Here is a 24693-nt window from a genome sequence, read left to right on the forward strand (position 1 = left end):
CCCTTTCCTAGGCAATCAGTACACACACAATTACAGTTGGAGGGTTATAGCACAACTAACAATTTCCACCACTTAACATAAAACCTTGTAACAAGCTAATTACAAAACAAATTAGCATTAAACTCAGAAAATTCCCTAATCAATGTACAGATTTAAAAAGTAAGATACAAGATTCATATTTTTCACAAAAAGTGATAATAAGCATGTATCGATATACAAATATTATTTATTAGATAAACTATGTAATATGCAGGGGCCACATTGGAGTCGTTTTCTGATAATCCTATCCTAATGCTACTTGCAGGAGTAAACAAACGTCCGTCCCTTCCAGCCGAATGATTTATGATTTTCGCAGATGAACATACGATTCCATGCCCATTTTCTGAGCAGAAACAGGAGCACCGTTACATCCAATGTGGAAAGTGAGGCACTATATGAGTGAGTTGATACCTCAAACTGGCAACGTACTTCTGGAGCATTAGCAGCAACTTGCCAATGCAAATAATTAATATTTAAACTTACAAGCTTTAGATGTTGGCCCACCAGATTTTACAACTAGTTAATACTCAGATTTTGTGCTGAAGTACAATTATTCTGTATTGTCATGTCAAGAATTTACTTGACTAAAATTCTCCAAAACTGGCATGGCTTTGTGTAACCTAATTAGCCAAATCACATCTTCAGAATTAACATGTATAGTTGTCATTTTTTTTCCAATGCATCTAAATATCTGGCACTCAGGTGTTGAGAAATCAAACAAATGAATTAAAATTAAATTTAATGAAATAAACTATCATAGGTTTCAATCCTCCTGAAACAATGGGTGCTTCCAATATTTTGGTGTTCCATCATTGGATTCAATTGTTAATCTATTGGCAAATCTACAATCTGGCAGTAAGTTAAGGAAACACAAGCAAGGCCCTGAAGATGCGGAAATTAGCAGGAATACAAAAGTAGTTTGTTATGTAATTGCCAATGAAACCACATCAATTTTGCCTTTAATTTGCTCATGAAATTGCAAATTACAGTAAATATTATCATACACCTCCTTGTTCATAATCAATTGGAATGTGTAGCAAGGAAAATGATTATACTTAAAGATTTGCCAGTTATACTGTCGTATAGTGGTCACCAACCCGTCGATCGCGATCAACTAGTTGATCTTTGAGACTTTCCCAGTTGATCCCGAAAAGAAAGGAAAAATAAATACACAAATACTGCTGAGAGATTGTTTCCAGGTTGCAGGGTTTTAGTTCTGTTCTTTCCGCCCAGTGCGAAAGTGTATAGCTCTCCTGCACTGCACAGTGTAATTCAGTGATCCCCAACCACTGGACCGCAAGGAAACGATGAGTCAGCTGCACCTTTCCTCATTCCGTCACACCCACTGCTGAACTTGAATACATGCAAGGTCATCAGGCGACTAAACAGTGACACCCTCGCGCCAGGCAGGAAGTGCTGTTGCTATTGGCCTGGAGCGCTGCCTCTGAACTGGTTTACCACACCGAATGTTCGTGGGGAACCCGGTGCTAAAATATTCGCAGATGACCTAATTCGGACTCAGCGTTTCCTAAATAGCACAGCAGCTACCACGCTGCGATCTACTGAAACAAACTTTTGTTGGCCGACAGATCCTACCGGGGGGGCCCGCAGGCGGGCACTCTGTCACACTCCCCGCTCGCTCCCAGTACAGGGACCTCCAGCCTTTACCTTGTCCTCTCACCCCACCCACGAGCATCTGCCCCTCGCCAAGGCATCTGGTGATGGGTGGGCGGGAGGCTAAGTTCAGGCCTGGAGGTTTTCTAATGAGGCAATGTCTCAAAACTGCTTCAGTACCCTGAGTCCAAGCACCCTACACTTAAAGACAAACCTGCTGAGTTTTCTCAGCAGAAAAAACGTGAGCAAGTGGGACAGAAGCTGAGAGCCACAAAAACAAAATTGCGGAATAGGAACCTGCTTCAAGTATCGTATTCCCGTTGTGTTTAACACTCCCCCGCCCCCGTTCCGCAAGAATATTATCAATATTAAACCAAAAAAAAAGGGTGGGTACCCCCAGTGTTTATACATATTTCTACTTCCAGGTTGCGGGGTTTTACTTCTGATCTTTTCTGCCCGGTGCGCATGCATGTAACTAATTGATGTGGGGTCAATATTGCCTTTTAATAAGGCCAAGGTTGGGGATCTTGGGCTTAAAAATGTTGGTGACCACTACTGTATTTATTTGCAAAGATACTAAACCAGCTTTTACTGTTAGCTGACAAACCCTCTTCATAATGAATCATCCAGTTTCTTACTTGTGCAGAAGCATTGAGAAGTCCAGATGATGTTCCCTCGGATTCTGGATAGGTTATTTCTACACCAAACTCAAAGCCCAATGGAAGATAACCAGTCATGAAAAAACTGAAAATATAAAGATACATTTAGTCAATTTGTACAGAAAAAAGCAGCTTCTCAAAACTGTTTTGTATCCTTTGATCACTGAACTTGTGCACTGCCCAATTTAAATACAAGTTGAATACATCTAAAACATATTTACATACAAGAGCACTGCAACTTGTAAAAAATAACACTAGTAATTAATTATTAAATCAGATCATAACATGTAGAAGATGTTGAGGCTTATCTCTTGGGGGAAGCACTAAAAAAAGGAAAATTTAAAAATGAAACTATAAAAATGAATCTTGCAGTGAAGTTCTGAATTCTTTACCTAATTTTTCAGCTTCACCCAAGTCCTGTATCCAAATACAGCTTAGGCTGTAAGGCAATTTAATTATTGGGACTATAAATGCATATACTGATCACAAAACTCAGACTAATATTGGTGAACATAAGTCACCTGAAAACAGCTAATAGGAACATTTTTGTACCTTAGTGTATATAAGCATCTTAAATTTGATTACTGTAAACTGGAAAAGAGCAACCTAGATCAGTATATGACAATTTCTACTGTACAGTCTTCTCTGGAACCACGTGTACATTGGAATTTATTCATTAAATCTTGTGATATATACTTAATGGTATAACCACAGCTTTAGATTGGGTTTATATTGTACAGTAAATAAATGATTTCCCCCAATTAAATCTGAAATTCAAGACTAGACTTCCAATGCTTAAAAATCTGTCTATCCCCAATACATAGGCAAAGCTCCTGGTGTTTAATTGACAAAATTGGGACCAACACCACTAATTATTTCTTTAAATCAAAAACTCTTTCAGCTTCGCTCCAGGCTTATGTCAGTATGACAGCCAGCATTAAAATTATATCCTTTAAGACAAAATTACAAGCGAGTATGTTTCAGTTGAAAGCCTGGCTGGATCCAATTGTTAACTATTGTTATCAGCTAGATACATATTTATATGGGAAGAGAAGGAATTGGAACAACAAAGGATAGGGTAAAGCAGAACAGTGTTCTATCTAGCATATTGATTGCACAATAAACATTTCTTAGTTTACATTCTCATTTTATTCTTGACTGCTAAGGGACTTAGTACCACATTTATGTTTTAAACTTAAATGGCCTTTTCTACACCCAATGTCAGAATAATTGAAATATTAAGTTTTAGCAGGGATATTGATAAAAATGCAAGATAATCACACAGCCAAGGCTATTAGTTTACAAAACCACAATTATTCAATCACAAACTGTAGAACCATTACTGACGACTGCCCTGCAGAAAGGCCTTCAAGATCTAAAGCAACATGGAGCACATATGATCTACATGGTTTTACTCTTTGCCAAGGTGAAAATTTAACTCACTGCATCGATCTAACTTAATGCCTACAATATTGATTTTCCAATATGAAAACAAAGCATTGAACTACTCAGGGCAGGTTACATTTGTGGGAAGAGAAATTGAGCTAAAGCTTCATGTCAAAGAACCATACTCAAATGCCGTGTTTCTCTTTCCAAAGATGAGTATTGACCTGTTGAGTACTTCCAATTTTTTTCTTATTTCCAACCTCTGAAGTTTTCTTGACTTCTATGGAACTTTTTGGTGATGCAACAAAAAGCAGTTAATCACATGTTTACAATTCCAACTTCCACTAGATACACACAGGACAGCTTAAGTTCAAGTAGTACCGTAGATGCTGGCTTCACTGAAGAGTTCCAAAAAAAACTGCTCTTTTTTGAAAATTGAAAAACTGCATTCATACAGAATTTGACAAAACAGCAAGAGGTGATATGGGCTGGTTTAGGAGAATGGAACAAATCAAACGGGGTCTACAAAGTTAAATCAATGTCTGACCCTCTCCAATTTTGATATGAGTGTTTCCAGAAAATCATCTTTTTCTCTTATGCAGTTTATAGTCATGAAAGTCAAACTATTATTCAGCGTGTGTTCACCATTACAAATGGGGCATATGAAGAAAGAAGTTGGAAAATTGATAAAGTTCATAATTCAACAGTACAGATAACTAAATAGTACATAAGACACATGACAGTTTAGAAAATGTTAGGGGTCAGAAAAATAAGTAAAACAAATCTAGTCGATCTAGTTCATTGAATATTGAATAAAGATACTAAATTTTGACAGGAGAAAATAAAACAGAATATATCATTACACCCCAAAGTAGAAGGATGGAGATGACAATTAAACCAGCATATTTGGTTGCAAAATACAGAGTGGTACTGGATAAGTGAAATAAGACTTGTTGCAAGGCATCTAATGTGCATTGTATTATAATTTGTATTTTACATTTCAGAAATGGAAAGGAAGAATTTTCCAACAGGTTAATAAAAAAGCATCAACGATGAAACAGAACATCTTTAGTTCTTATTGTTGGGTCCCAGTAGATTAATCAATAACTCTTACAGATAGCTGTAAGGGTATCTGCTGCAGTACAGGCAGTTGATAGTGTGCGCTATGGACACAACGCATTACATTTGGTTTGCTCGCCTCTGAGTGAGAAGGTCAAACCTCAACAAGTCAAAGCTGGGATGGGAATTCAGTTATTCCACTCAGCCCCGAGAATTATCTTCTCAGCCTCGAACGAAAGGTGATGACCACCTCTTCCCAAGCTTTTGTTAATAGTGCTCTTGAACCAGCTGTTGGAGGTGTACAGTTGACTTCCCTCCCTTTCTCTGGGGAAATCTCTCCCCTAGACTAACTGGTTGAGATCAAGAACTCACCATACAAGGAATCGCGCGGTGAACCCATGTCCATTACTCTGTGGCGCAACATGTTAGTACACCACTGGGCCACCTACAAACATTTTAAAAAACGTTATGTCCCTAACACGTATTAAAGAACAATAAAAAGCGGATACATTGTCACAATAAACTTGATAATGATCCCATTACATATCAGCAAAGGGCTCAAGGGGAAGCTCATTCCCATAAAGATTTAAAGGTTGAATTTGATGACATGTTGATTAATTTGAATATAGTAAACTAAATCACTGAACTGTTAATAATATTCTTGGAATATTTATCATTCTGGCATTTTTGTTTAAAAAAAGGGGAACTCATGTTTTACATAAACCAAGATGTTTTCTGAACTCAAGGGTTGTCAATCCTTATGAGTGCTAAAGCAGAGGAAGCAACCATTAAAATGACAGCTCAAAGAACTGTAGCCAGCACCTTCCAACTCTAACACTGGATCACAATAATTAAACAGAACTATTTTAAATTATCAACAGATATCCTGATTAGTTTCTACAAAAGATCCTAATCATTATCTTGTGTTACACTTAAAACAGCAGGCTTACAGTGAAATCATTCTGTCCCCATGACATGTTTGGCTCTTAGAAAATATCATCAACTAGAATTTAGAAACCAAAAGCTTAAAACTGCAAGACAAGTCACAACTGTCAGAATTTGGTTACTTAATAATATAGACAAGCCAGAGGCACCAGACTCCCCTGATGGCTCAGCAAGTTTACCTAGACTAGCTTACAGACTCTGTAGTTGTTTTCAGTTAGCAACTCTTAGCCAATGCAAGGGCACAGAATGGATCTTACTCCATTGACAAGAGGTGAAAAGGGCAGTTCCCAATGCTATCCTGAAATCTTTACAGGAGATGTACACAAGCACCAGATCACAACAGGTAGGTCTCAAAGCATGGCCCCTTGAAGAAGAATATACCCTGTTGTTATTCAACAAGTTTACACATTATCAAGATTAGTCTAAAACTGTACCCTAGTTCACAGACAATACAAAAAAAAGAGAAGGATGTAAGTTGCCAAGGATAAAAACACCATTGGAATATCTCTAAATTTTTCTGCAACCTAGTAGCTATCATATTTATATGTTTTATTATGTTGATTTGAAATGAACAGTTTTAATATATCACTTTGAAAATCACCGACAACTATTATTTTCAATGTTGCAGCATATCCAACAATAGTTGCAGCTCTCAAACATATTTTATCCCAAACACACAGAACAGCATTTCTTAACATACTTTACTCAAAGACATAATGGCCTCTTACCCCAAGACTCCAGCTGTCACAAACACTACTTCGATATGGCCAAGGCTTATGGTAAAGGTGAAAACAAGCATTCCAATAAATGAAATAATGTAGACTGCAAGGGTGGTCTTCCTGTAAGAGGAAAAATAAGAGGTAGAACTCAGCATTTAAAGCAGCTTTCGGCAAACTAGTAATAAAGCTTGCTTTGTAAGAAATCTCATTTTATGAAACTTAGTTTTCCAAATTTGATGTTTCCCTCTTCATCTTTGAGGGGAAAATTTTGCATGAATTGTTAAAGAACCCTTTTAGAAAAACCTATAATAGCACAGGTATTCTATGGCCAACAGAACCAAAATATGAATACTTTAAATTATGAAAACTAAAGATCAATAGGCAGAGGAATGACACTGAAAGAATTGGGCAATTTAGGTGCAAAATAGAGGAGCAGGTTCTCAAAGTAATCCCAAATGTCCTTTCACAACTTTAAGCAGTCAGTGGGGATGCTACATTTCTTCAAGGAAACTCAAACAGTGAATCTTTTCCAGTCTGTCCGATAATTCTTTTTCACTTCAAAGCCCTAAATAAAATGTGTTTTAGGGTCTGATGTTAAACAGGGTTCAAAATATTTGCTTGCAATTGTTTGACTTTAGTGTGCTAAGGTGCTTAATCATTATTGGAAGTAATGAAAGGGAAACACACAAATGAAGGTCATAATCTTAAATATTAATACTGCTTTAGATAGTGATGTATGGAACTTCTCAAAAGGAAAAAGCTGCAATTGCCTAGTCTATTTAAATGTTTCCAAGACAGATTGATTTTTGTCAGCAACACGTTTTCAAGGTATCTCGGTGACACATTGGTTAATAGTTTGGAACTGTAACAGCCGTGAACTAATTGTAGGACAAACTGATGAGCCCAGGCCTGTTCTAGTACAGGTAGTGACTGATAAAAAGATTTAAAAATTTTTGTTATTGATAACATTAATGTGAGGTGAATTGCACAAATATGTTCAAGCTGCTGTTTGCTTATAAAGAGTACAGCTGAAGTTGATAACTCACAATTTAATAGTTTCATAGTTAATTATGTTGATTTAAATTTGAAAACGTCATCCCAACCTTTAAATGTTAATTCGATTCACACTCTAAACAGAGAATGCTGCATGGTAATATGACGAACTCTCCAGTGGACTAATTAAGTTTCAAGGGAATGCAGGAAACATTTTGTAGAGAGCTTGGGAAACATCACATGATGAGTTAGACACTCACCCTTTGGTTTCCAAACTGGAGTGCAAATTCTTTATTGTACTGTTTCAGAAAGTGCTAGATATTTTTGAGCCTCAAAGTTTACCAAGGTATAGGATAACTGAGTTGTACATACTACATACTTAATGAATTACACCCAGCTTGCCTTACAATTCAGGCACAGATATTACTACAATAAAATATTAACTACTAGGACCAAAATGTGAACAGGTTTGTGTATCAGTTCATTCATATGTGCCATGTCATATAATATGGGCAAGTATGTGGGTACTTATTTTCATACTGGAAGTCCAGAAAATTTATACTTTCATACTCAGCACTCAGATTCCAGTTTAGCTTCCATTCCCACTTTTATAACTACAGTGGATTCTGGTAAATTGGACCAACCCTTTATTTGGGACAGCTCTTGAACAAATGTTAAATCGAGAAAAGAGCCAAGATTCTGTTTAGTTGGAAACTATGCCGCTTAATTAGTGCAGGAGTCAGTTGCTGAACAGTTTTAACTAGCTTCAGCTGTGTGCACTTGCTGTTGTCTGTATTCAAAAAGCAGTGCTTTTTGTTGCTGTTAATTGGCAGGATAAGCAGCAAGACAATTTGGAACTGTTATGCTCAACGTGGTTTTGAGCATTCAGGCTTGGAGGTGCCAGAAATGGCTGGGAGTGAAAGTGAAATTATTTCACTACTTCAACAAGCTAAGAATTACGAAGGCATCTACAATCACTGAAGTTACAATAAAATCGTGGATTTGGAGGATGCAATCATCCAAAATATCGTATGAAGGCAGCCATTATCTGCATTAGATGATTGCACTGATTTTTTTTTATTTGCAGTCAAATCAAAAGAACACAACAGATGAATTCCTTCATCAATAACTATTAGGTACTAACATCATTTTATAGTATTGTAGTAGTATTGGCAGTGCTCCAATTTGTTCTATACTTCATTTAATATAAATTTATTCAGTTCAGTGGTAGTTTGTCTTTCCTTAACCTTTCAATGACTTCCATGAAACCGACTAATTGAGGAAGCCATTGAATTGGTCGAAAATGTACAGGTCCAAACATGTCCCTATTAACTGTAGTTCACTGTACTTAGTTGCTCTCCTTAGAAAATTCATTAATAAGCTAATAAAATCCAGATAAATTGATTCAAGCCAATAACAATTCTATAGATTGAGCTTCATAAGAATACCAAAAAACTTCCATCACACTAAAGAGTCCCAAAGGAAAGGGGAAAAAAAAACACATTCCTCTGCTGGATGAACTACAAATACCTGTTTTGCTATGGATAAAATCTGGAATTGGACACAAAACAAAAAATTTACAGTTCTTCTCACCCAATCTGAAAATACTCAGCAAATCTTTTTATCCAATATTTAATGAACGGATGGTGAGAAAACAAAATGAAAGGAAAATTAAGAGAAATAAACTTGCTTTAAACTTTGCTGTCTGCATTGAACAAAAATGTAAAAGGAATAATAATTCCATAGCTTATAAATTCACTGCCTCAGAAGCAAATTTAAAATACGTGGCAAGAACCGCCCGCTGAATCATTTTAACAATTGCCCATTAATTACTGCACGGTCACCAACCTGTTTTGCACCGCGGACCAGTTTAATATTGACAATATTCTTGTGGACTGGCCAACGGGGGGGGGGGGGGGGTAATCACGACCAGAATACAGTGATACTCAAAGGGAGTTCCTTGTGTCCAGTCTATTCTGCAATTTCCTGGCTTTCATCACTTGCTTCTGTCCCGCTTGCTCACGTTTTCTCCCCCCCAAAAAACTCAACAGGTTTGTCTTTCAGTGCAAGGTGCTTGGACTCAAAGTACTGAAGCAGTTTTGAGGGCTTAATTGCCTCATTAGACAGCCTCTGGGCCTGAGCTCCAGCTTCCCACCTGCCTGCCGCCAGACGCTGTAGCCAGGTGCGGCTGGTCGTGTGTGGGGTGAGAGGACAAGGTAATGGCCGGAGGTCCCCGTGCTGGGGCCCTGGAGGTCAGTCTGCAGACAGCGACCCAGCAAGGAGTGTGACAGGGCACCCATTCCCCCCCCATAGGTAGGCAGGACCTATCAGCCGACAAAAGGCTGGCTTGAGGGATGACTTTCCGTAGATTTCAACAAGGTAGCTGCTCTGCTACTTACGAAACCCTGAACCCAAATTAGGTTGTCAGGAAATATTTTAGCACCAGGTTCCCCACGAACATTCGATGTGCTAAACAGGTTCAGAGGCAGCGCCAATCTGTCCACGCTCCAGGCCAATAGCAACGGCACTTCTTGCCAGCCATGTGAGGCGGCCGGTTACCTGAGGCCAACCAATGATCCCTGGCGCAAGGGTATCACTGCGTTTAGACAACTAATAACCTCGCGTGGGTAATGGCCAGGCATGCGTTCTACAGTGGGCATGACAGGGAACGAGGAAAGGTGCAGCTGACTCATATCGTTTTCTCGTGGCCCGGTAGCACATGCTTTGCAGCCCAGTGGTTGGGGACCACTAAATTACTGTTAATATTCTTGGTTGAATAAAATCAGTAGGACACTTCAAATTGGCATCAAAATGCCCAGAATATATAACTAAAAAAAAGGCGAGGCAATCACTTCTGTTAAATGGAGACGTTATGTTAACTGAAGGTTTAAAAATCTAATAACAATGCTTTAAAAATCATCAGCGTACTTAAACAACATAATTAGGGCTCTTTACTCATGCTGCAGTGGGGTAACATACTTACTTGTATGCCTTTGTACGATCCACCCAGAAACCAGAGATGATGGAACCTACCATTCCTGAAACCACTAAAGTTAATCCAATTCTACCAGCATTCAATTCTTGTCCCTTAGCAAAAGAAAAAGTGACATTATGTGTATTTCACATAATAATTACACATGTATGGCAAATTGCATCAACAGCTTCCAGTGAGTAGACTATAAGTGAATAACTTCATGCCTTCTACCAATGACATAGCTAGGCAAGGTGAGAAGGTGCTGAAGAGACTATAGGGAGATTACAGAAGAGAGAAAGCTGAGAAACAGGACCTCCAGGGTAGTAATCTTTGGATTGCTGCATGTGCCATGTACCAATGAGGTTAAGAATAGGATGAATTGGCAGGTGAATGCAAGGGCCGAGGAACTGGCGCAGGGGGCAGGGGTTCAGATTTATGGATCATTGGGATCTCTTCTGGCCAAGGTTTGAGCTGTAGAAAAAGGATGGGTTATACCTGAACCCGAGCGGGTCCAATATCCTTGTGGGCAGGTTGGCTAAAGTTGTTTAGGTAGGTTTGAACAAATTTGGCTGGGGGATAGGAACCAGAGTGATAATTAATGCAGAAGATGAAGTAGTTGGTTTACAAAGAGGCAACATAAAAGGCAGGCAAAATTGAAAAGTATGAATATAGGATGTTGGAATGCTCACAGTATGGAGAACAAGGTCAATGAACTTGTAGCAGTTATTGATTGCCATGCACGATGTTGTAGGCAACACTGAATCATGGCAGAAAGATTAAGGATACACACTGTATCAGAAGAAAGGTAGGCAGAGTGGTGGCGTGACTGTTGGTAAAAAAATAAATCAAATCATTAGAAAGGGGTGTCATACGGTCAGAGGTGTTGAATCGTTGCAGGTAGAGCCAAGGAATTCTAAGGGTAAAATGACTCTGATGGGAGACAAATACAGGCAACCAAGCAGAAAAATGGGAGATAGAAAATTCTTGCCAAAAGGGCAAATTTACAAGTTATGGAGGATTTCAATCTGCAGGTGGATTGGGAAAATCAAGTTGGCCCTGAATACCAAGAGGGGGAGTTTCTAGAATGCTTATATGGCAGATTTTTAGAGCAGCCTGTGGTTGAGCCCACTAGGGGATCATTTCAAGAAGACTAAAAATATAAAAGGATGTAATGTTGAGATTTGAGCACAGGTGAGGCCTCACTTGAAATACCGTCAGCAGTTTTAGGTCCCTTTTCTTAGAAAGGATGAGTTGAGAATGGAGAGGGTTCAAAGGAGGTTCATGAAAATTATTCCAGGATTGAATAGCTTGTCATATGAAGAGCATTTAATGGCTTTGGATCTGTATACGCCAGAATTCAAAAGAATGAGGGGTTTACCCAATTGAAACCTTGATAAGACTAGATGTGGAGAGGACGCTTCCTGCGGTGGAAGCGTACGCAACCAAAGGACACAGCCTCAGAATAGATAGGCATCCTTTTAAACAGAGAAGAGGAGAAATTTCTTTAGCTAGGGAAAGGCAAATCTGTGGAATTTGTTATCAAGGGCAGTTGTGGAGGCCAAGTTTTTAATGTGTATTTAAGGGTTGACAGGGTTCTTGATTGGTCAGGACATGAATGGATATGGGGGGGGGGGGGGAGAAGAGAGAGAGAACACAAGGATTGGGGGAGAGAGGAAAAATGGATCGGCCATTATGAAATGGTGCAGCAAACCTGATGGGCCAAATGGCCTAATTCTGCTCCTGTATCTAATTGACTGTAAAACTGATTAACTTCATGCATTCTACAAAATACCAATGAATCTATATAAAAAAAAAATGCAAGTGTTTATGTTCTGACATCTACAAATCACACTATAGAATAAAAAATAGGGATGGAGAATTAACTGCAACACTACCTCTAATTTAACTTTTAATTGAAGTAACAGAAATAGATCAGTAGATAGAAATAGTACAAGAACCGAAGGCAAATAGGTTACTCAATTAATTTATCTGGCATCAATATCAGATTTCGTTAGTAATCTGGACATCATTTCAATAATGATCCACACAGTACCTCGATTCACTTAGGGTATTTGCTAAATTCTATTTTAAAATCTCATTTCAAAAAATATAAAGGTTCACTTACCTCATAGTGAGCAATGATCATTTGATTTAATAGTGTTCCTACTGAATAATATGACCCTGTCAGAATACCTAGGAAATATTACAAATTCAAGCATTACTGTCAAAGATTTATAATTCACAAAACTATACATTTTGTTAAATTCATAATTTTCTTGCTAATTTACTTTATCTGGAATGTTAGAAAGATTTGGAAATCTTAACTTCAGCATTCCAGCTAATTTAAAGCTATCATTCATCAGAGTCTAAATTAAATCTCAACAAGTATTCCCAGCTGTGAAACATGCTGTGTAGGAGCTAGTCAGTCTTTTATGGTACTGTGAAATTGCAAACTGACAATCTATTGACTAAAGCATATCAAACAGCAATTGACCCGAAGGTAATCCGAAATCGTTCCGCAGGACTGAAGAAAAAAAGCTGAAGAGTAGATTTAAAAGGTTGGGGGAGGGGAGAGAGAAACACAAGGTGACAGGTAAAACCCAGAGGGGGAGGGATGAAGTAAAGAGCTGAGAAGTTAATTGGTGAAAGAGACAAGGCCATGGAAGAAAAGGGGGCAGGAGCAGAGGGAGGCAATGGGCAGGCAAGGAGATAACGTTGGGGGGGGGGGGGAGAAAGAAAGAAGAGGATGGGAAATGGTGAAGAGGGGGGCATTACTAAAGTTCATGCCATCAAGTTGGAACCTACCCAAACGGAATACAATGTGTTGTTTCTCCAGAACCTGTGTGTAGCCTCATCACAACAGTGGACGAAGCAATGGATAGACATATCAAAATGGGAAGTGGAATTAAAATAAGTGGCCACAAGGAGATCCTGCTTTTTCTGCCAGAAAAACTTTGCTGTGGATACTTTTATAAGTGCTTTATGTACAGGTTTGGTTGCACCACAGTGTTCTGGTGAATCTCTTGCAATTGAAGCCCTGCAATTTATACATCTTTATACAAGTGATCTTCAACAAATGAAAGACCTGGACTATCAACACTAGAATAATGCTGGAAGCTTCACTTTCCGAACAATTATGAAAACCAGTCACCTCTGAGAACAAATCAATATGAAAATTACCATTTGTTACTCATTAAACCAAACTAAATGCTTGAGCGTTAAAATCACAAAGTAAAACAGAAATTCTTACCATAACTTAATAGCAGTAGCACAAATGGAACACTCTTAAACAAATTTACAATTGATTGTTTGTAGGAATACTCATCAGGGCTTTCCAAAAGCACTGCTTGGGACTGGCTTGGAGGAAGTGGAGGCTTGTCTTTAAATACTAAGTAGAGAAAAGAAGATACCAAACAAAGCAAGTTAAATTTCAGATAACATAGAATTAAAAGTGGACTGTAAAAGTCCAGTTTAGATTTAAGCAACAGTATCACAAGAATGTAAAATACAGACCAAATTCTCATAAGCAACTTCATGATTTAACTATTTCACAAAATTTACAGGAGATTGAAATTCTGTCATTTCTAGACACTTTAAGAAACCTGTTACAATTAGTATTCACTCTACCCACAAATCAACAGAAGTTTCTGAAACCATAAGCAGTATGTCATTGGCAAGTCAGGTAGTTTAATTACCAATAGTTTCTTAACTTCTGTGAAGTGAGCAGAAACAAAGCTTACAGGTCAAGTTTAACCATATTCTATACACATGTGAAACTCATTGTAGACAGTCAGACATGGAAGAATATAGAACAGGAGTACAGGATGAGAAGATTAAACAATGAGGATAAGCTAAGGAAGTTTTAAAAATAAGAGATGGAGACTGCACAATTTAACAATAGAAAATTATAAATAAAATATTGAAGGGCCTTCCTACAGTCAAGAACTAAATGTTCAGAGACTAGTAATAACACTGAAGACAACAGTGTGAGGCATGACAGACTCCTTGAAACCACCTTGAAGATTAAGGATCTTAAACAATGCTCTGGAGGATAGAGTGCCTTGAACAGGTTGTCAAAAATGGGGGAAGAGTGAAGAAAATAGCATGAGAATAGTTACTTGTCTTATCCAAGATGCAATGCCTGACAATGAGTTTATTCACAAATTCTTCCCTAGGTCTTTCTTTTTGACATCTCCTGCGCCAACTTACTGACATTAATTTAAAGGAGAAATAACCATAACCATAGAATGCCAATGTCAGGAAGAGACAGCAGTTCAGTGTGAATTCAGGTTACTGGATTTCAGATCTGCTGCATTTGCACAATTAGGTCATTTGAATTTATTCCTATAGGTCTATTTGCAGATTAAAACAAACATTTTCATTTTTACTTGGACTACAGATACTTCCAGCAGCAGGCATCATCAAAGGGGTTAAAATGTCTCAGCAGGACCTCAATTTTTCTAATTCTTTTATCTGGAATTTACTTCTCCCATTCTTATCTCTTTCCATGTGATAACAGGAGTCAAAAATTAAATGGACTTTAAGTCTAAGATAAGAACAACAGAATGCTTTAATGGTACAACTGACTTGAAGGTTCAGTTCCTAATACAAACTCTTATGTTCTGATATTACTGGGGTCTGTTACAAAATGCAAGGCTATTTTTCGGTTATTCTATTCTACACAAAGAATTAATTATACTCTCCATAATATTCTATTTCTCCATTTCATTCATTACATTCTGAGCATACATTTTGCATCAGTTCACATAATTAACTCATTCTGCTAAATATATATTAATACATTTTGCACTATTTTATAAACAGAGTGCCATGTGGGAAAACCCTGTTTTACAGTTCTAAAACTGCATCTGCATTCATTAACTTTTGCAGTAATGTTGATACCTAATGAACGATGCTCGAATTGGACCTGGATAGTCGATTGATTATTACAGACTCCCATTGAATGACCGAATACAACAATGAATTGGAGAGATCATTAATACAAATAGTAGTATCTATCCTGTCTCTTAGTTTTAACTACTCCACAAAGTTGCAGTGTGATTTTGCTGTGTATATACTATATAATCTACCATTTGAAGCAGAACTAAATAAGCTTACCTGCTACAACCAGGATGAACAACACAGTGGCTATGGCAGCTGTTCCATAAAATAATATACTTATGTTGCTTGCCATCCGATCAAGATCATCTGGAGTATTAGGCACCAAAATTGGAGGCAAAAGAAAACCTAAAGCCACACCAAGCTGTGAAACAAAGGAACAAACCAGAACATTTGTGAAAAATAGTGTTTACAACTAGTTAAATTTAAAATATCCATCTATAATAATTTCTCATAAGCATTAGAATTCAAACCCTAGCATTTAATTTTACCTGCAGTGATTTGAACAAACTGATAAAATCTGACATTTTTAATGAGCTACAGCTGAAATTGCAATGGAAAAATAAAAAGGGAATTCACTCCCCATTTTCACCCAGATACATCTCTAATCTGAGTGCAATTTAGATTTTGAACATTGCAGAGTTCTAGCTGTGCCGCTCAATCATTCAGATATATCCAACGAATTCTCTGCCTCCAATGGAGGAAACAAAGGATATCTGGGATGCAATTGATATTTGAGATCTTAGAAAATGAAGGGGTAAAGATCAGAGATATAGCAGGAAGGACCATGAAGGGATTCAAATACTGGAATGAAAAACCAAAAGTATCTTTAAAGCAGAAGCCAGCATAGCCACAAAATAAATGGATGATCAGCAAGGTTTGGTGTAACTTACAATGTCTACAAATTTTGATGTTCTCATGTTTATGTAGAGTAGAAAAGACTAGCAAGGACAGCAACTGAATATTTAAATCATCAGGTAACAATAGGACAGCCGAGTGTTTTTAATCAACAGATACGTTGACACAGGCTTTGTTATGAAGGCAGTATATCATTTAACAGACATCCACAAAAATGTTAAATGACAACTAAAACAACATTAAAAACTTAACCAATAAAAACCTGATTTTCAAATGTTATACTGGGCAATATCAGGAGGTGGAAAAAAGGCAGTTTTAGTAATAAAGTAATTTTGTGGATTAAAATTCAAAAGTATCAAAAATTACAAAGGGTAAAATGTCTTAGCCTGTCTTAATAATTCCCTGGAATAGAAATGATAAAGGATACAAGGTGGGAGACTGAAGGAAAAAGCTCAAGTTCTCCATATTTTGTTGTACAGGAAGTCTATTCTCATTTGTTTAACTAATCAGCATACTCAATCTGAAATGGTGGAGTTATCTTAGAAGGCATTTGAGGTGAAGCCAAGAAGACTTGACCAACATGTGGAATCCATTTGCACAATTAGAGAATGATAACAAAACCAGCCATTTGACGAAGTTTGTGCTAATCTCTGCAACTGCAATGCAGCCAGTCCCATGCTTCTATCCTCTTCCCACAGACCGGCAGTTACTTTCTTCATATCACCAAAACTGGCATGTAATCAAATAGGACAAAGAAATAACACCGAGGGACTGTACAGAAGTGAAATGATATCAGGGCTTTACTTTTTGTGATTCCCTAAGAATTTAACCAAGCTGGAAAACAATAATCCAGTTTGACAATAGAGTAGATAAGGGAAAAAATTGAGAAACTGGATATGTCAAGTTGAAGTCAAGAAAAGTGAAGAGGGATAGTTTAACATAACCAAGATGGCAAAGAACGCTGCGTGTGACTTTTGTAAAAGGTAGCTTCAATACTGTGGCAGGTCATAAACCAGTGCAGTGACTCAAACCGCAAATGAGGGAAAAGGCATGAATGAGTATACAAGGTGCTCAAAGGGTTTGATAAGAAAGGGACTGAGTAACTTCCCTTTCAACACCAACTTCCTCTGAAATGAGTTGTTAAGGAAATGTATACCTGCCCTCTTGAGTAATGTATTGAACTTGTGTTCCAACCGAGACTCCTTCCTTTATTTGTAGCATAGACAAGTTGGGCCAAATGGTCTGTTTTCGAGCTATATAATTCCTTCACTCTGCTTTATCAACAAAATGATTGGAGTGCTTTTTCTGTCCTCCTTCCATCCGTCACTTACCTATTCTATGTTCTGACCTTACAGTACATCACTGGCTGTAAAACATTCCTTCGAAAGGGAAAGGGTTACTCCAGGTGAGGTAGCAGTGTGGGTACAGAAACAATTTATGATTCAGGTTAGTGATCCTTCACAAGAAATAACAGAAAAATGAAAAGTGTGTTTAAATGATGAAGGGGAGGGTAAAAGAACAAGCCTGTGATAAAATGGAGATCTAGATTGTCCAAGGGCTATAATACCAGCAACATCTATGAAGGGAGTAAAACTGAGTGAAGTGGACAATCTTGTATATGAACTGGTCACTTCTGACTCAAATGGAAAAGGTTGATTATCTAAAAAGTTGAATTCAAGATCAACTGCAGGAGTGCAACATGCCATGGCCAGAGGTGCAACTCCTCAAGCTCTTGCTGGTCATCTTGAGAACAAAGTAGGAGGCCAAAGACAGAGCATGATAGAAAATAAGTGTAACAGGAAGCCAGAAACTCAGGGTCATCCTTGATGACTGAACTGAAGTAAACTGCTGCTTCATTTGGCAATAATATTTTAATCCCTTGATAGGTGTGAAGGCACAAGGGACACATTGCATCTCTCAAGTTATGAGAGAAGAACATGATATGAGGAGGGTGATTTATGGAGATGTAAGAGCAAACCAAATACATGTTGGGAACAATCCCATCAAAATGCAGAAAGATGAGGTGTGAAAGATGTGTTCAAAGGCAAAATTGCCCCCCCCCCCAAAAGCAAAAATACATCTGTGCTTTTTATTTTTCAGTTCCAGTGGAACATCAATGACCCAAAATGTTAACTATGTTTCTCTACACTGACCTCTTCAGTGCTGATTTTCACCCAACTTTCAGCACCTGTAGTGCATTAGACTTTTATCCACCTTAAGTATAGAGTATACTTCTTACAATTATTCTTCCATTATTCACTATTCTATGCATTTCAATTTCAGATATTCTGATGATTCTTCTTTCAAAACTTGTGTTTCAAGCATTTTCACCTGATGCGATTGACAACCTTCAGCCACACTTGTTCTGCTTCTCACTAGTCATTGCTCTTTCTTTAAGATGTCTGAGATTCTACTAACTTCACTTTCCACACTCATCAACTTCCATATTCAGTACTATTTATCATTAGGACTGCCCCACTGCCAAAACTGCTCCACTTGGGATGAGATACTAATATAAAATTATGGCATCCTCAAGGAAAACAAGGTGAAGAAAAGTCAACATTTTAATATTTTGCATCAATTACAGGGCAGTAAAATGGGATGAAAAGGCACCATGATCTATCCCAAACACAAGAGATTCTGCAGATTCTTGAAATCATGAGCAACACACACAGAACGCCGGAGGAACTCAGCAAGTCAGGCAGTATCTATGGCAAAGAATAAACAGTTGAAGTTTTGACTGAGACTTTTCATCAGGACTGAAAGTGAAGGGGGAAGCTATCAGAAGAAAGTGAGGGGGAAAAAGAATGAGGACAAACTAAAAAGTGTTTGGTGAAGCCAGGTGGGGGGGGGGGGGGAGAGTTGAAGTAAACAAGCTGGGAAGTGATCAGTGGAAAAGGCTAAGGATTGGAGAAGATGGAATCTGATAGAAAAGGAGAGTGGACTGTGGCAGGTGAGGAAAAGGCAAAAAGCCAGAGTAGGAAATTGAAGAAAGGAAAGCAATGTTCATGTCATCAGACTGTAATATGAGGTATAGCTCCTCCAACAGAGTGGCCTCAACATGGCAGATGAAGAGGCCATGGACTGACATATCAGAACGGGAATGGGGAACAGAATTAAAATGGTTGGCCACTATAATTACCCCCCCCCCCCCCCATTGATAATAAGTGTTCTGGATAGCAATGTTACTAGGTCAAGAGCATTGAGGTGACAACATGACTATTATTTCTACAAGGAACCCTAACCCTACCGATGCTGAAAAGTGTGTTTATATCCTAAGAAAGGCATTACAGCTCTCAGTTATACAGTCCAATATTTTTTTTTGTCTATATCTATCTCAAGGCACTTCAGGAAATTGCAAGCAAATAAGAACTAAATTGTCTGTTCAATTGTTAAGTATCCCAGCAAAGTTGACAGGAAGTTATTTCAGGAGCGATCTCAAATCATACAGTCATCAAACCAAAGGCAAGTAGTTAATAGATTATGGGACATTCAATAAACTCCGAAGACTAAAGGAATAAGGAGGGGCAAAAAAGGTGGGATTTGAAAATTGGAAATTAATCACCTGGAGCCACTAAGAGCTCGTGAGCAAATGCACGGAAGAGTGGTGAATGAAAGTATCATTATGGTAACCAGGAGACAAGTGCAGGAAGAGAGCATACAAACCAAGCAGATCTAGAGTTGAGATATGTTAGACAAGGAAATAATCTCCTTTTGTTATGTATCAAGCAGGAGATCTAGCTGGTAAAAATCCTTTACATGTCACAGAACAAACAACTGTGAGAAGTGGAATAAGTGATCAAGTGGTCTGCCAAAGTACTCCAACATAAACATTGGCTATTTTGCTGAGATACCAAGGAACATCTAATACAATTAAACATATCGTTAAGTACCTCAGCAAGCCACTTACGACGAATCTCTTCAAGGAAGCAACTCAGACTCTTGGTTGGGGGGGGGGGGGGGGGGGTCACACAATATCCTTAAGAAACAGCAATTGAAAAGCCAACACCGATGAACAATTTCCATGGGAGAAAACAATGAACTGCAGTTCAGGGGAGTCCCAACCTAAAGAAATCCTGCACCCTAAAACCTGGAGACCCCTCCAACACAAATTTCCAAAACGGTGACACCTACAACATTCATTGATATAGCAATAAATAACAATAAGGCTATCTCACCTGAATGGTGCAAACAGTTGCTCAAAAGAAAGTTATGGGAAATATTTAATGTTGCATCCATGCAAAAATGTTTTCATCCAGGTGAAGATAATCAAATAACCCCACGTTCAAAAAAGTGAAAGCCTAAAATTCTACTTTCTGTGCCAAATCAGTGAACCTCAACCCAAGTGGCAGCTGCAGGTGCAAAAGAATTAATTTTATGGGTACGTGAAATTATTTTGTTACTTCTATCCAAAAATCCATACTGAATGTGAAAACCTTAACTAGCAAGACTATGCCTGTTGGGACAAGTCCTCCAGATTTTAAGTTGTGAAATGCCCACCAGTTTACTCATCAGAACTCTAGATGCATAAATGAACATTTTCAGGGCTCCATGTGTTGCCTAGTGTCTCATGCTGTATTTGTGAACAAATAATTGTTCAATGGATGCAGTATCCTTATCAAATAATATATAAACCATATCCTGAGATGAACAAAGGACAGCACTCAAGACTAAATAGACTTGCTTTTACAGAACTTTCAGCCAACTTTCCTGAGCATGTGCCATTATCTTGTAATCACTAGTTTGTTGCTTCAGCTCTCAGCTGTAACTAACATTCTTTCTTGTTGGTACCCAGAATGGGTTGGGTGATTGTGGCATTATCAGGCATAATCGTTTACCATTCCCAGTAGGCTTCTTACCTCACTTGGGCTGCATGGAGCAATGATATCCAAGTATGTCAATAAAGTACACTGGGTAGCGATTTGGAATGCTGCTGAAGAAATTCCATTATTACGCCATTCATAATGTCCACGTTATAGAAAAATATACCTGGATTCAGCAGCCGATTCAATGATATTCTGCGATGAGGTCAAGTTTCAAAAGAAGTTGGCTCCAAACTTCAGTCATTAGCCGCAAGATGTATTAGTCAACCAGAATTCCCTGCCACCGAGCGAAAGACCGTAAAATATTATAGGCACTCTTGCTGAGTAAGTCTGTACTTACTCCAGTGTCTATCACTTCTTGCACAAGGACACTCAACATAGCCATTTGGCTTACCAATAATTTGGTTAGGTTACATAATGATATTGTTCACCTGTCACCTACGCTGAATAAAGATTTATATGGACAACTTATTGTCCTCTGGCAGTATTACTTGGTATACTTTCTTCCAAAGACTTGAGTTGCAGTCCTTCATGCCGAATACTTCAATGACTGAGCACCATCCCGCAAAATGACTGTTTACTGAACAATCTGCAGAGATTACCTCTGGCGGGACATGATTCTCATCCTCCTCCTTGTAGGATCGTAAGTGCAAGAATAATTTGATTCTATTTTGCTCCATGAAATTATGTGATCTGCTAGTCATGATAAACGTTGCTAAGCTGATATAAGAGCTATCACAATTCTGTGTTTGTTCTATGCCTGAAGCTTGCAAATCAGAAGTTTCCAATGTTCCATCTATGCCCAGTATTATGGATGGTAAATTCTCACAACGCTGCTAATTGATTGAAGCTGAAGCTACATATTTGATTGAAGCTACGTGTTTAGTGCCTCAGTGGATTTTTCTAGCTGGGGTAAATCATTCTATGATCTTCAGTAAAAGAATTTTTCAGATGCATCATAGTAGCTTGCCTCACCTGTTATTGATATTTTAACATTAAAAACATAATGGCACATCTTTTTAAAGTTTTGTCTATTATGTTTGAAGTAATTTCAAAACTCAAAATGTCTGAATCCACTTTCTCCTTCAGTGCGAGAGAATTGATCAACTTCTGTATGAAACTGATGGAAAACGGTAGAATTCCTCGTCGATGATTCCTTGAGAATTTTTAAAAGCATTTTTAAAGTTCAGTAGCACAGCACAGAAATTTTCTGGAATTTTCCTTTTTTAAAAAATATTTTATTTGTCAGATTTTAAGAGAAAATAGAAGACATGTTAAAGCATACAAACAGCAACAAAAATGACTGCTTGAAGTGTACATCAAATACTTCAGTTATAATGGCAAAGACCCCCTTAAGCCAAAACAAAAGGGAAAACTAGGGGTGAATACAAAAACAAAAGATCAGAATAAATTAATTCTGAATGCATCTATAATCTAAGAGGGCATTCATGGGCACAGGAACTGCCACAGCCCTAACAGAAAGGGGAAGGGGTTTTGCAAATCTACTCATCAACCCTTTAAAATTACATCAAATCATGTCATACTGAAACAGGTACTAGGAAGAAATCCAAAAAGTCAAAAGGCAAGATGTATATTTAAAAATATGTAAAAACGAAGGTCATATCTAAAGCTCAACAATGAATCCTCACAAATCAAACAATGGAGACCAGAATTTCAGTGGTTAATGGTGGAAAGCATTGGCAAATTTGGCTGTGATTTGTCAGTTCTTTAGTGACCTTCATACCCGAGGGCTAGGACAGGGATGCTCATCTTAATGGAATTTTCTTCTAGTGAAGGTTAAGACGACTCCATTAAGAGTCTCATCTTGCGCAAAATTGATTGCGTAAGTGATCGCATTCCCAAAGTTAAAAATGGACCGAGATATCAGTTATAGCAGGTAGATAATTAGGATAACTATGTCCTTAGCAAAGAGACGTTCATCTTTGCAATCACCTCTGATAGAAGCGTGACGCATGCATCTCAGAACCTATAATGAAATGAACTAGCGCATGCATACGATTAATCTGCTTTTCCCCAACTCGCAGGGCCAGAAAATTTAACTTGGACGTCCAAGTTGGGGCAGAGAATGCAAATAGACAGAAGTAAAAATAGAATCAATCTTAGGAAAGTGTTAGGAGTCTAAAATCTTTTAAGATTTTTAATTTCTCTCCTATAAGGTGGGAAAGGGGGAAATCGCCATACACCGGGCCACGCCGGGATTTCAAGAGAACAGCAATCAAATACTGTTCTTCCTTCTAATTTACAGCCGGATGGAGCGCTTAGGTTTAAAACAAAATGTAACGCGACCGTGGAGGTGAGAGGCGCCTTCTGGAACGTTCGGAGAACCGAAAAGTCACGGGTGGGTGTGGAAGAGGAAGGAAGAAGACAACCCAATAGCTGCCGATGCAGATAAAACCCCGGAGACGGCGGCGCTGCGGAAGGAAGGGAGGACGGGCGTGGTAGGGAGGCGGATGAGCGAAGTGAGACTTCACCCATCTCACCGTGGCAACAGCGCCGCCCGCCCGCCCAGACACCCTCATGTCGCCTCATTGCAGCGGGAACTTGCGCCCCTCCTCGTCCCGCGGTGAGATGGAGAAACGCGAAGCGCCGATGCCCCTTACCTGATTGCCCAGGACGGCGGTGGCGCACGCCGTAGACACCTCTCGGGGCCCGAACCAAACGGAGGCCACTCGAGAGGGCAGCCCGAGGATAAAAATCTGAGCGATGGAACAGACCGTTTGGGCGAACATGGTCACCCCAAACAGGTCTCGCCTTACGCTTGCGATTTTAATCCACGCTCCGATGCAGTTGAGACCGGAACCCAGCAGCGCCACGATCCGCAAGCCTTTCTTGTCGAGCAGCCAGGCGGCGGGGAAGATCAGAGGGACGTAGACGAGCATGTAGACAACCGACAACCAGTCGATCTGCTCGTAGGAGACTTGGTAGAAAGTGCTGAAGATATTGGAGATGATGCTGTACTGGATCCACTGGAAGGCGTTGATCATGGAGTACAGACTGAACACGGTCAGGATCAGGAACCTGGTCCAGTAAACCCGGCACTGCATCGGCTTCACGTCGCCAGTCAGCATGGCCTCCCTCTCTTCCGGAGACCGCGCACCTTTCTCCGTGGTTCCTTCGCGCTCCGCCGTCTCGACATGACCGTTAATACCATTGATTATCACACTTTTGTTGCAAACGGCGGATGCCTTCTTCGGGGCAGGACATCCTGTTCCTTCGACGTCCATTGTCACCTTTTGTTTCATTCTCAGTGTTATTTCGACGTTAAATTAGATATATACCTGTTTTATTACCTATAAAAGCGGATTGTATATCTGCTTGACAATTAAAATCCTGTGTGTGTCTCGTTTGTGTAAAATTGTGTAAAACGTACAATAAATTTCCGATTTACATTCACACTCGCGAGCGCTTCCTAAGTAATGAGACGAAGGCGAGGGAATAGCGGTTTTAATCGAGCGCTGACGTCGACTTTCGGAGGGCGCGGTGATGATTGGCAGCTGCTCTGGGCCAATTGAACAGGCGGTTAGGCTGCGGCAAGAATTAACGCGCTTTCTAACCAATCAGACGCCGAAGTAGGGGGAGCCCGCGCAGAGAAAGAGAAACCATTAGCGAATCAAGTCACCGGCCAATGGCGTGCAAATACGATTGACATACCATTCAGCGAATCAGATATGTAGATTCAACGCGATTAAGACGAAATGATTGAC

The 24693-nt window shown here is 38.9% G+C and overlaps 1 protein-coding gene across 3 annotated transcripts in view; it reads right to left on the minus strand.

The window, feature by feature from the left end:
- Positions 1-24416, minus strand: part of flvcr1 (FLVCR heme transporter 1) — a 33959-nt gene extending 9543 nt beyond the window's left edge. For 2 of the 3 annotated variants that reach the window (XR_009515107.1, XR_009515106.1), the window contains exons 1-7: positions 23590-24416; positions 15507-15651; positions 13639-13776; positions 12514-12581; positions 10398-10501; positions 6431-6541; positions 2292-2397 (exon numbers count right to left, since the gene is read on the minus strand). Coding sequence is in view for 1 of the 3 variants with exons in the window: in XM_059985861.1 (XP_059841844.1) it covers positions 2292-2397; positions 6431-6541; positions 10398-10501; positions 12514-12581; positions 13639-13776; positions 15507-15651; positions 23590-24231 (1314 nt within the window). In the remaining 2 variants the exon portion in view is untranslated. The remainder of the gene's footprint in view (positions 1-2291; positions 2398-6430; positions 6542-10397; positions 10502-12513; positions 12582-13638; positions 13777-15506; positions 15652-23589) is intronic. The other variant, XM_059985861.1, reaches the window with a different exon arrangement.
- Positions 24417-24693: the final 277 nt, after the last annotated feature.

Source organism: Hypanus sabinus, chromosome 12, assembly GCF_030144855.1.
Source record: "Hypanus sabinus isolate sHypSab1 chromosome 12, sHypSab1.hap1, whole genome shotgun sequence".
NCBI classification, from domain to species: domain Eukaryota; kingdom Metazoa; phylum Chordata; class Chondrichthyes; order Myliobatiformes; family Dasyatidae; genus Hypanus; species Hypanus sabinus.